The sequence below is a fragment of the Ilyonectria robusta genome (genome assembly GCF_021365365.1).
Source record: "Ilyonectria robusta strain PMI_751 chromosome Unknown BGZ61scaffold_111, whole genome shotgun sequence".
In the NCBI taxonomy this organism is placed as follows: domain Eukaryota; kingdom Fungi; phylum Ascomycota; class Sordariomycetes; order Hypocreales; family Nectriaceae; genus Ilyonectria; species Ilyonectria robusta.
In genome coordinates, this window is record NW_025764545.1 from 1 (window position 1) to 12,414 (window position 12,414).

Here is a 12,414-nt window from a genome sequence, read left to right on the forward strand (position 1 = left end):
GCGGCGACGCCGTGGCGGCTCATTTTTGTATAGCGGCACTTGATCCCGAAACTCTCGACACACTGGCAACTTGGGCTCCCGAAAACCAGACACTGTTTACTCCCTATGCTACAGCAGCCAATCGCACCATTGTACTTCCTACACTACAAGGGCACATCTTTGAAGTCGAGCGTGTCGACGGTGTCAAAGGGACGACCCTTCGCCAGCTTCGGGACATTGATCTCACCGGTGCCCTGCCAGAAGGGCACTCTCCAAGCAGCAGCTACTATGATGAAGATGGTAACATCTGGTTCTCTGCCGTGCGCCTAGCTTCGACGGGTTTGATTGAAGATTCCTCCATACTTGGTTATGTCACACCAAATGGAACAATCCAAACAACAAGGATCGATAACCAGAGGATCGAGAACTCCATGGCTGTCAACGGCAAAACAATCTACATCAACAGCGGGCCGCTCGCGTCGAATGTTGCTAATGATACCGGTAACATGATTGCATTCCAAGCAAGCGCGATCGGAGACATCGAACCAATCTGGCTTGAGACATACTCGGCAGGCAGTGCGTCGAAGCCCGGTGGTTTTGCACGAGGCTCCGGATCCACGCCAGCATTGATTGGAGACAAGTTCGTCGCCATGACAGACAATGCTGATGTACAAGTCAATTTGGTGGTTTATAGACAGGTCGAGGACTATCAGAACAACCTTCCAGAAGGAGGATCGAGCTTTGTCTGCCAAGTCCCGCTGTTTCAGCCAAACGCCAGTGCCAATGAAAATGCTATGGTTGGGTATTTTGACGGTTCTACTTATAGTGTCGTCATCAATAACAACTATGGCGCCCCTGAAATGCAAAACCTCGGAGACGTGGACGACATCAATGGCGATTTCAACAATCTTGCCTCTTTGGCCCCTGGAATAACCCGTGTCGACATCTCTGAGGACGGGGACTGCAAGGTGCGCTGGACTCTGCAGGTTCGGTCGACAAGCGTCCTTAGTCTCTCAACCGCAAATGGCCTTGTGTACTCTTACACACAGGACGAAGAGCTCGCTGAGGACGGTGAGTACGTCTGGTACTTCACGGCGATTGATTTCAAAACTGGTGAACTGGCCTGGCGTATACGTTCAGGAGCGGGCGGAAATTACAACAACAATGTCGCGCCTACACAGATGTCCCCGAATGGGGGGCTCTACCAAGTCGTTCTTGGAGGCGTTACGTGGTTGAGGGATGATATTTGAATGTGAGGAGCGAGATAAAGCCAGTTGTACAATGGATGGAGAGTACAGTGGTTAAGAAAGTATGTGGCTTTTACGCTTCCCATACCCGATTTCAGCCTGGATCTGAGGGCTCTATTAATTGAGCGTTAAGGACATCACGGGCTTGGTCAGGGTTCTCCTTTTTAAACATATTATTAGAGTTCATAGTACTATAATTAAGAGTCTATGCGTCTCTTCTTTCACTAAAAGGAGGTCAACCAACGTCCTCTCATGCGTTCGATCTTAACGGGTGCTTCCCTACGTATCGCCGCTGTGGATATAGTTTATGAAGCTGGCGAAGGGCACCTAGAGTAGATCGGAAAAAGTGGCGACACAATTCCCTGTACCCCGCTTTCCCTCTCCCTACACCATAATCAACATTCAACTTCAACGACATATTACGCAGCCAAATTAGGTCAGAATGGTGTCGCAAGTATACCATTCGCTTCATACGAGGACGAGGATTGTTTGGAGGTACAACTCGGGCGTGTCCGCCGCCGCAATTGCGCGCGATGTGGGCATAAGTCGGCATGCGATTTATGATGTGGTACGAAGGTATCGCGACCAACAGAGTGGTCAAGACCGACCCAGGTCCGGCCGGCCATAGACTACACATTGCCTCGCTTAGAACCCCAATTACACCCAACAGGCTGCTTGATACGTAACATGTTGCATCAGAAAGGAAGGGTACATTGAGATGTGATGGAAGCTCTTGATTTCTATCTAATAGAGGGCTCGTAGCAGCTCTATTTATGAAGGTATCCTTATCATCATAGAAGCTATAGTAAGGTTTCCTTTGAGACCGGATCCAAGGGATCCGGGTCTTCGAGACTGGCTTGCTAGAAAGCCGCGTCTTTGAGACTTCCTTGAGACCCTTTGTAACCGGGCCGTAGTCTCACAAGCTGATAGGTGTGACATAACATCCTGCACACATGACCTCCGGCACTCCAATCAAATTATGAAAGTGCATTTAGTTTTGCCACACAAAAGCGAAGCACAGTGGCCACGTCAGACGCCTGGCCTCAGAATGCTCCCCTTATATTATTAGTAGTACCATCACTTGGTGTTATACGACAGGTGCATCTGTCTGAGCTTGACACGTCACAACTGTACACCTTATGACGCAGGCCAGGCAGGATGCATGAGGCCAGTTTCTCCAAGTGTCCACCATCCTATTCTCAGCAGCTGCAGAGAGTTGTAATGATCTGGATAATATCCTATACCGCCGCAGATATATCGCGGTCGTCGAGAGCAGGGTGATGGTCTTTAGATAGTATCGTTCGTTTGAACCCGACGCGCCGACCCCATTTCTCGAAACGGACCTTGGCAGCCTTAAACCTGGTATCTAGCACATGCAAGTCGGTCCTAAATAACAGGTAGATCTGCACCTTATCCACAGCCTCTAAGCAAGAGCTAAAGAGGCCAGCAAACCCAACTACCCCGACGGTAAAAATAACAGGCTCCATAGCGGTGCGATCGATGTGCGTGATAGATGCGACGGGTTTGATAGGTTTGAATTAATCGTAAGCCAAGACCTTTCTGTGGGTCAACGCCTTTCCTATTTGGAACTTTTCTGAGCCAAGACTTTTCTTATATCAGCAACCAACTTATCAAACTTCAATCTATTAAATATTCCAAACCACGGTAACTTATTCCACAGGATAGGGAATAATATAAGACTAGGTTCATTTGATTATATTTTTCTTATTCTATTGTTAATATTATTTTTGCTCTATTCCGAATAACTTTTATTTTCGAAACTCACCCGTCATCCCTAACCCCCATATTTCGATATGAGACTGCAGATAGTCCTGTAAACCCATGGCGTGTAAATTTTTCTTGTCCACAGAAGGACATGGCACGGCGCATGAGAGGCGCCCGAAACGCCCAGCCAGGGGATATTTATCGACGAAGTAGAGTTCGATGACGGAATCACTAGGGGCGTTGACGAAATTGAGAAATCGTCGGTGTCACAATCAGCTGACACCAAAATGTTACGTGAACCTCCTATCCGACTGTCCGGGATTTCTGGGACCGAGTCTTATTGGCATCTCATCGAGATTCCGAACAATAGGGCATCGACTAAGTAGCAACGACGGGCACAAGAGGATTTGCAAAAGTATATAGCAGAGATTTACTAGAGAGTAGTGATAACGTTTTATCCATCTCTTTGTTAAGCCTCTGAGGATAGTGTGTAATTCTTATTTCGGACTAAGATTAATGGAGATAAGATGATATTTAGCCGAATTCAGAGTGTATACTACTTTATAGTTTAAAGAGCGAGGCAGTGTAGACTTTGAACTAGATTTCTATTCTAATTATTGGGTTTATTTTCTAGCTTTGTCGATTTTTGGTTTATTCTGGGATACTGGTCTGTACTATGTCTACTCTATAGACTTAATTCCTTGATGTGTATTCTATTTTATAACAGTGTGTTAAATGATTAGCAATAAACTGGTTTATATGGTAATTACGACGTAGAACGTTCTAACTTAGAGTATCCTATACAGGATAGTAGTCTTTTTATCACTAAAATTAAAAGGCTCTGAGTGCCTAATAGTCTCAGCGGAATTACTCTGTATTCTCGGGTTTAATATTATTTAGATAGAAATTTTCTCTAAATTACAGTATTCAACCCTACATAAGCCACGGATACACTTCTTTTTTATCCCTATCCCGCAAAAAGTTAGAAAATTTCCTTAACTGTATATACCGCTCGCTATATGAGTCATTATCCCTAGAGTCGGAGATATTCTTCAACATAGCTTTAACAAACTCTTTTTTCGAATAGTACTCAACCCCATTCTCTCCAAACCTTTCTTCCGGAAATTGCATATAACGACACGAGAGCATAAGCGAGGAGACTCCAGCTACTATAGCAGTAGCAACTGAGTTTCCGGAAATACTATCATTAGACTCCAGATATGGTACTGCACCGGCAGAGATGTCTGTACCGTGGACTTTGTAGTTATACTGTCCCACATAGCGATCGGAAAAATTGCCAAATTCGTTGCATGCCACGACCACGTTAGTCTCAGAGCAGCTAGCTGGCCACGAGTTCCTTATATTCCAGCCTTCATCATGGTGGCTGCAGAACTGAATAATACCCCTGTAGTCCGCCATCGTAACTGCTCTCTGAAGCATATTAGAATAGTGGTTGTCGTCGGTAAAATCCGGGATGGAAAAGCCCATGGAAATAATATCCACTCCTTTACTGATAGCCCACTCTATAGCCTATTCAGGTTAGTGAAATTGGGTAGGTTGATGAAACGAGCTTGAGAAGCTGTACCTCGGCAACATTGTCTGGCATAATGCCCTGCCTGCCCTCGACAATTTTGGCAACGTAGATCTCGCAGTGAGGGTCGATAGCGCTGATCAGGTTGGCAATTTGGGTGCCGTGCGAATCGGACGGGAAGTGCCACGGCCGTTGTCGGCTAGCGTTGTTGATGAATGACTTTCCTTCCGCAATCTGCGGCCACAAGCCCTCGTCCGCCTCGTTGTCTTTTTGCACCTGTGGCATGATGAGGAAGCCGCTGTCAAGGATGGCAACCCGCGTCCGCTGCACGTTGGGGTTTGTTCTCAACTTGTTTGAGAAAAAGCTGCGGTACTTGTTGATGTACGGATACAGCTCAGGCACGGCTCTCTCAGCGCTGGGGATAGATTTCATATTAGCGGTCACGGCCTGAGATTAGAACCTGAAGGAGGGGCTCGCTCACATCTCCTTGAGATTCTTCATTCCCTTTCCGGATATCGAATTCCAACGTTGATCCTCGACGACGAGCTGAATTTTGGAGTCATTTTCTCTCGCCATCTCGACTCCCTTCGGCTGAGAATGGTCCACCGTCGCGAGGCTGACGTACTCGTCCACAATGTCGGCGACTAAAGGGCCGTATGGTTGTGTCCCCTTCTGTTTCTCCATCCAGGAAATTCCTTTGCGGCTAAACTCCGTTTGGGACCCGTCTTTCCAGAAAAGAGCATACCGAAAGAGCTCGCCCAACTCTAGCATGGTCGCATGCAGCGCACCTTTGTCTTGTCCGTCATATGTTTCTAGTGCAGTTTGCCATGCCCACTTGAGGATAGCCGCCGCTTCCTCGAAGTTTCCCTCTTTCCTACTTGTTTCAGCGACGCTGTGAACAGCTGGAAGAGCATCTCCTGGCAAAGGCAACTTCGACCGACATCTCAAAGCTGGGATGATAACCAAGTACGCATCTTGTGTGGAGCCAAGGCCGCTCTCCTTGAAGCATTCCGCAAGACGGGACACCACGTCGTTCTCAAAGTAAAAGCCTCTGCTTCCTTGCAAGGGTTTTGTTTGCCCTCCGATGGAGTCAAGGTCTGCCGTGATTGCGCAGAGGAAGGACTGATATATGTCCTGGGCGCATGTGGCAGAGATGGATTGGCTAACAGTGGTGGTTAAGGCAAATAGCTCGGTCCGTGAATATACCTCGGATGGTGAATAATAAGAGTCTGGTAGTTCTGCGGATTGCCAGCCAAAAAGTCGCAGCCGTGATTGGTTTGAACCAGGTGACATTAGTGTAGCAGTTATTTTGCGAACTGTCTCCTCGTCTTGGGTCTCCCATAGAGTATGCGGGCCGCTTTCCATGCGATCTGGCATTGCCGTCCATTTCTCCGTTGACGTCGAGGGAAAGTCTCCGATCCAGAACTTCAAGTCCGTTCTCGCGTGTTCTATGTCCTCTTGAGCGACTCCAACAGCCATAATCCTGGACGCCGGTACTTCTGATGCCCTCGACACCCGGAGTTTGAATTCGTCGGCCTCCTCCGTGCTAGGATCTGAAACTATTGACCAAGCCCATAGGCCTACCACAGCTTCGAGGTTTTGCTGACTTACTGCCCATGCCGGAGACTGCTTGCTATCTTTTGACTTGTGCAGGGAAAGATAGATTTTGGAAGCCTTCTTGGGGGTGAGACCGGACTCTGACTGGCCGTATTCTGCTACATCGATGGCCCAAGTGATGGATTCGCGCGCCCGGTCAGACTTCACTTTCGCGTGAGCGAGGAGAACATCGGCACTGGACTCAATGGCCTTCTTTAGTTGCAGAGCTTGCTGTCGCACATGTACCAGACGCTCGTCCCACGCTATCGATGACCTTGATTTGACGCCTGTTGGCTGGCTTGTCAATTCTGCAAGCCGGGATCGGTAGAAGAATGCAGTCTGAGCCGGGTGTCGTTCGGGCGTTTGGGCGTTGTCCTTTTGTCGAGAATCCGTGTCGGGCTTGGGTTCGGGATGGTCTGGAGGGGAGTATAGCTTCGCCGGGCCGGCAATTACCGACCAGAATTTCCTTCCCTGGTCTTTCTTCTCTGGCTCTTCCTTCTCTAGCCCCTTGGCCATTTGCAAGGCCAGCCAGTCCAGCTCATGGCCCTCAACCTCGTCAGGGCGATCGAGCAAGACATTCTGGTCCTTGCCCAGACGTTGCGTCCTTAGCCCCGCGCGAATGATGCTCATAAGTAGAATGGCTCCAAGTTGGAGAACCGAGACAGCTGAGTGCATTGCTCTCATGCCAACAAATTGGAGGACGAAGCCGGACATGGTCGAGACTATAGCAAGCCAGACCCTCCGTTCTGCGATGGGGTGTTGGGGTATCTTCCACGACGTCATGTATTCGTTTGTCGAACCGGCAAACGAAAATGAGTCGAAGGTTTGATCGCCGACTGTTTGCCCCCCTGGCTGTACCACATGAATGGTTGGACGTCGGCTGTTGCCCGGGTCTCTGCGGAACACTCTCTCCTCGGTGCTACTTTCCACCAGGAATGCGCAGGAAAACATGCCACCGCACAAAATTACGGTTCCGAGCGACGTCAGAGGAAAGGCCCAAGCTGGGGGGAGATGTTCGTCTTTCATCCAGCCCCATGTGTATGTGACAAGAAAGCCAAACACCACAACTGAAGCTTGTGCGAGGAATCCAACGGTAGCTGCTAGCCAAGTGACGTGTCTGGACCGCTTTCGTATGCCTATGTTGAAAGAGAGGTTAGGGTTTGGGGCGAACTTATCAGAGGCCTGTTTCTTCTTTGGCGGATTTTGGGCTGGGGTATCGTGCTGCGGATTCTTTTGGGCCTCGACATCGTGTTGCGGATCCTTTTTGGCTTTGTCATGGCGCTGCGGATCGTTTTGACCTTCAATATTGAGCTGAGCGCCCTTCCCAAGTTCCTCCCATCCCGCCGCCACATACGCGTCCGTTTGGACGTATTCTTGAAAGGTGTAGATACCACATTTGGGTGTTGTTTGGCTGTCACCATCCTCGGGAAAGTCGGCTGCCTCACGATCGTGAACAATGTCAAAGATCTTTGGGCGTCCAAACACTCGGACGATGGTACCGTTGTGGTAGAGTTCGCAGACATCCCGGCTCGTAGACGAGCACAACTCGGCCTCGGCAATTCCTCCTCCCTCTTGCGCTCGGCCGATGAAGGCGCGCAAGGAGGGCCCACCGCACACGCGAATCGCAGATACGACAGCGGTAAGAATACCCAGGGGTGCCATTGCGAAGATGAAGTTGTCCCACCGTGTGGTCGATTCGCTCAGGAACTGCTTTGTGGCCTGTTCGCCGAACAGGGCAAGGAGCGGCGCGAGATCTGTGGCCAAGTTATTGGCGAAGTCGTCCCACCCATCTGCCTTTGCGGTTGCCACCAAGCAAGCCACCGGGAGCAGGTGAAGGTGAATGAAGTTGATTTGCAGCATGGCTGCTGACAGCCGAAATCGGTACGGTGCAAGGGATAGAGAACTGGTGTGTTGTGCGGTATCTTATTGTTGATATCACGACGACAAGACGGGGATGCTTTTCCCCGATTGCTGGGTTGCCAGATGATCAACAAGAAACCCCGCAAAGTGACATGAGCACCTCCTCGGGGCTGACAACGGAGACCAGGCTCCACAAAAGTTCAGGGTTCGCAGCGAGCTGAATCGCTCGCTGCTGTCGGCGTTGTCATGTTGCGGGATCCCAGTCATTGGTGTCTGCTTGATACGGTTCCGTTGGGCATCAACACATCAGATGGTGCACGGGAAAGCATTGTACGAATTACAAAGAGAAAGAACGAAGTGCCGACAGGATGGCGCCCGCCACGGTGAACAAATCACCAATGCTTCAGTGTGAAAGAGCGGTCACAAAGGGCGTTGACCAGTGAGGAGAGCGATAATAGCTGGAGCGATAATAGCTGGCGCGAAGCACAGATGCTGGGCGGTGGGGAGCCAACTCACTCATCTACTGTTGATATGCAGGTTGGGCACGAGAACCATTGGCGTGATGGTTGAATGCCACGTCAACTGGGGAAGTGGGACACTGTTTCCCCGCTCGTAACCAGCGTCCCTTACTTCTGCGCAAGAAGCTCTTGTTCCTGCGCAAACCCTTTGCGCAAATTCATCCACTCTTTTCTCAATCCTCCATGGCAAGCGAGCACGAGCCAAATGATTCAAGTCGGGAAAACAGTGGGCGAAGGCGAATACAAGTCTCGCGATGAGCTAGTTACTGCAATCAACATCTCGGCCGCCACGCGAGGCTACGCATTTATTACGCGAAAGTCAACCACCAAAACAAGTGGCAGGAAAATTGTCACATATGCATGTGATAGGTCTTGGCAGCCTAAAGCTTCAACAGGGAAGGAACGCACACGCAAAACAACAACCCGAGGGTACCGGCTGTCCATTCTCAGTCTTAGCCAAAGAATCATTGGACAAGACAACCTGGTCTTTACAACATCGACCGGACAAGGAATGCTCAAAGCACAATCATCCTCCAAGTCAACATCCGTCAGCACATCCAGTCCATCGCAAACTCGACGCCACGGGGAAAGCAACTCTGTCAGAACTTGTATCCGCCGGCATCTCTCCTAGAGATATCCAGACATATTTGCAGCAGCAAGATGGCAATTCTCTAGCAACAAGGCAGGATATTTACAACTGCATTGCAAAGTTAAAAGATGATATACACGAAGGGCAAAGCTCAATTCATACCTTGATCAATCAACTAGACCGAGAAGGGTTCTGGAGCCGTCTGCGGGTTGATGGGAATCAACAAATTACAGCAATTTTATTTGCCCACCCAAGTTCTCTACAATACCTTCAAGCCTACTCTGATCTCTTACTGCTCGACTGCACCTACAAGACAAATAAATACCAGATGCCACTCCTTGATATGATTGGAGTGGATGCTTGCCGGCGATCCTTTTGCATAGCGTTTGCATTTCTTAGCGGTGTGCAGGAGGAAGACTACGTCTGGGCTCTAGAGCGACTTCAATCCCTCTACGAGATGGCTGGTGTTAGGCTTCCTTCAGTACGAATTTACCGAGTCGATATGGTAACATCAAGCCCAGCGACGTGACGGTAGAGGGATCCATAAGCTGTTTGTTTGTTTGTTTATGTTAAAGCAATATATGGTGCTTGCATATCGCATAAGTTTCCCCCGGCCCTTAAGAGGGAGCGCTTTGGCATATTTCCGCCCAAGGCTCAATCTAAAACACTTGAGCCAAAAGGGGATTCTTGATGATCTGACAATAGGTGGGGATTAAATTTAGGGAGGGGGTACTTTGATGCGAAGTTATACGAGCTGAGCGAGGACGGAACGAAGACTCAAACAAGGATTGTCCTAAAGCAGGGGGACCTGAAAAAGATCCAAGTGGAGCTCTTTGTTCTGAAGCCAATTGCGAATAAGCACGCAACTCGGAGCCGGACTTTATAAACCTAACCCACTCCCCGCAACTGCGAATGAACACACAATTCGGAGCCGGACTTTGTAAACTCAGTTCACTACCCGTTATCCCGTACGCTAGGGGAGCGCGCGGAAGGCCGCGCAGTCGGCTTCGGCGTCGGCGTCCCCGCCGACTGGTGATGGCTAGCTAGCGAAACATGTACCACCACAGTAATTATGCTATTTACTTCATCCTCGCCTTCTCTAACTCTCGGAGTTGGTACGTAGGACCGTCCATAAAAACCGGCGCATCACCTGTGGTGGTGTCGTGGTAAATACTAACTGAATCTGGATCTACTGCTGGGACAGATGGGGAGGCTGAGCGCAACGGGAGCAACCGTCTCGAGTTCTCGTTGACTGACTGCCCCCGGTTCTCTGGGATAGTAGGACAGTTTTCGCTTGTAATGACAGCAAGCAAGCTTTCCGTTAACAGGTCCACTTCGTTAATCCGAGCCTCCCGGCCGTGGAACATTATGAAGCGGGGCCAGATTCGATGTTAAATGGGGAGGGTCTACGTCATGACCATTCAAAGGCCAAGTCTCTCCCCAGATACGGGTCCTTCGGGGACTGCTGTGGATAACGGCTGTGGCTTTGACTTGGTATATGTATGTGCCATTTGCCCAACCAGGCCACAAAGCCAGCTACACTCGACAAGCAAGATTTATTGTGCCATTATTTTATTGCATTTGGCTACGACCTTTCAAAACCCCATCCCCCGCATTTCGAGCGTCGTCGAACTTTTACCAGGAAGATACGCGCAGACATGGCGAATTCTACGGAAGTGTCAGGGCAACTCACCCAGGAGCAGGTCGATACTTTGAAGAAAAACTGTCACGCCCTGGTCTCGGGAATTGATACATCTTACGGTTATGTGCCGACTTTGGGGGTCGGGATTGCATTCTGTGTTCTCTTCGGTCTCAGTCTTCTTGGCCATATTACCCAGTACACCAGGAAACGACAATGGACTTCCTTGGCTTTTGGTGCCGGAGCTATGAGTACACCACATCCTTCAATCATACACATCTAGCCGTGTTTAAACGAGCCTTGTTATTTACTAACGTTACTTTGATAGCCGAACTGATCGGCTGGGCTGGTCGTACATGGTCCAGCGAATGTCCGTACAACGGCGACGCCTTTCTGATGCAAATCACAACGCTCATCATTGCCCCGACCTTCTTCACGGCCGGGTTGTACATTATCCTCGGCGCGCTCATCAACCGAATCGGCCGTCACGCTTCAATTCTCGGCCCCAAGATGTATGCCATCATCTTCTTGTCGTGTGATATTATCGCCCTGGTCATCCAGGCTGTTGGAGGAGCTATGGCATCCACCGAGTCAGATAAGATCGACGGTGACACGAAGCCGGGAACAAACATCATGGTGAGCCCAAGCCTATGCTGTTGTGAGTTTCGAGTTGGTGAGCACTGATAGCTGACGCGGACAACATCTCAACAGGTTGCTGGCATTGTGTTCCAGATGGCGGCTATGGCTGTCTTCACCGTCTTGGTGCTGGACTTCTTGAGGAGAGTGTTTTTCAAGACGTCGTCCTTGGAGACCAGGAAGCTCGGACCTACAGATCACAACGAGATGCCAAAGGCTTATACCTGGCTACTTGTTGCAGTATTCATTTCCCTGTTCATGATCTTCGTCCGAAGCATCTACCGAACCATCGAGCTCCTCCAAGGCTGGGATGGATACCTGATCACACACGAGGGATATTTCATCGGTTTGGATGCTTCCACTATGACCATTGCCGTCGCTGTCTTCAACTTCCTCGACCCGGTTTGGCTGCTTTGGGGCCAAGACGACAAACTGAAGCCAGCTGGCGAAGAGAATGAGCTGGGGCAAGTGGCAGCGAACGGAGAGCGCTGGGATGACACGGCTACGGTGATTGATCGCGACTCTTAAGTCAGACTTTGGATTACTAGAATAGAGTGCCGCAAGGTTGCAACTGTCTTATTTAGGGTGTATAGTCGTTATCAGCGTTTTTAATACTCTAGACCATGAAGAAAACTATTAGTCTGTCCAAGGCTCGGCGTGCCTCATGCAACATCTTTCCACCTAGGCTGCAGAGGGTCGAATTCAACATGTACTCGATCCAACGCATCCAAACGTCCTCCTTGCGTTCCGCGGCGATTCCGAATTGATGCTAAGATTAGTAGGTGCATACATCTATCGAAAGGTTTCTATAAGCTTTTTGGTGACTGGTCGAGCTGCATTCTCTTTGGCTTAAAGTCTTCTGCGTCGGAGCCCCCAACGCCGGGATCACGATGCACAAGATGAAGGGTGTTGAATTGGGAGTTAACGGACTAACTAAGGGGATCACGGATGCCTGCTGTGGCCTTACAAATCAAGTGTGAATCGGGACACCGGGTAAACTCGGCTGTGACATACCCAGCAACAATAAGGCGGCCTCATTTCGGAAAATGAAATACTTTTCTCCGATTCCCATCCTTTTTTGAGTGGGGGTTGCT

The 12,414-nt window shown here is 49.6% G+C and overlaps 4 protein-coding genes across 4 annotated transcripts; 2 read left to right on the forward strand and 2 right to left on the reverse strand.

Moving 5' to 3' along the window:
- Positions 1 to 26: 26 nt before the first annotated feature.
- BGZ61DRAFT_376116 (uncharacterized protein) lies at positions 27 to 1,229 on the forward strand (the record flags this gene model as incomplete). The annotated part of the gene is made up of 1 exon (XM_046242470.1): positions 27 to 1,229. A coding segment is annotated over one exon (1,203 nt), but the record flags the coding sequence as incomplete, so codon positions are not given.
- Positions 1,230 to 2,464: 1,235 nt separating this feature from the next.
- BGZ61DRAFT_546906 (uncharacterized protein) lies at positions 2,465 to 2,713 on the reverse strand (the record flags this gene model as incomplete). The annotated part of the gene is made up of 1 exon (XM_046255346.1): positions 2,465 to 2,713. One exon carries the CDS (start codon positions 2,711 to 2,713, stop codon positions 2,465 to 2,467), a length of 249 nt encoding a protein of 82 aa, XP_046093222.1.
- Positions 2,714 to 3,882: 1,169 nt separating this feature from the next.
- Positions 3,883 to 7,989, reverse strand: BGZ61DRAFT_42546 (uncharacterized protein; the record flags this gene model as incomplete). The annotated part of the gene is made up of 3 exons (XM_046243647.1): positions 4,964 to 7,989; positions 4,537 to 4,897; positions 3,883 to 4,481 (listed from the first exon to the last, which is right to left on the reverse strand). The coding sequence occupies exons 1-3, from the start codon at positions 7,936 to 7,938 to the stop codon at positions 3,885 to 3,887; spliced, it is 3,933 nt and encodes a 1,310-aa protein (XP_046093223.1). The 5' UTR covers positions 7,939 to 7,989.
- A 2,714-nt stretch (positions 7,990 to 10,703) lies between these two features.
- BGZ61DRAFT_546911 (RTA1 like protein-domain-containing protein) lies at positions 10,704 to 12,269 on the forward strand (the record flags this gene model as incomplete). The annotated part of the gene is made up of 4 exons (XM_046255347.1): positions 10,704 to 10,935; positions 11,013 to 11,320; positions 11,396 to 11,722; positions 11,759 to 12,269. 4 exons carry the CDS (start codon positions 10,704 to 10,706, stop codon positions 11,846 to 11,848), a joined length of 957 nt encoding a protein of 318 aa, XP_046093224.1. The 3' UTR covers positions 11,849 to 12,269.
- Positions 12,270 to 12,414: the final 145 nt, after the last annotated feature.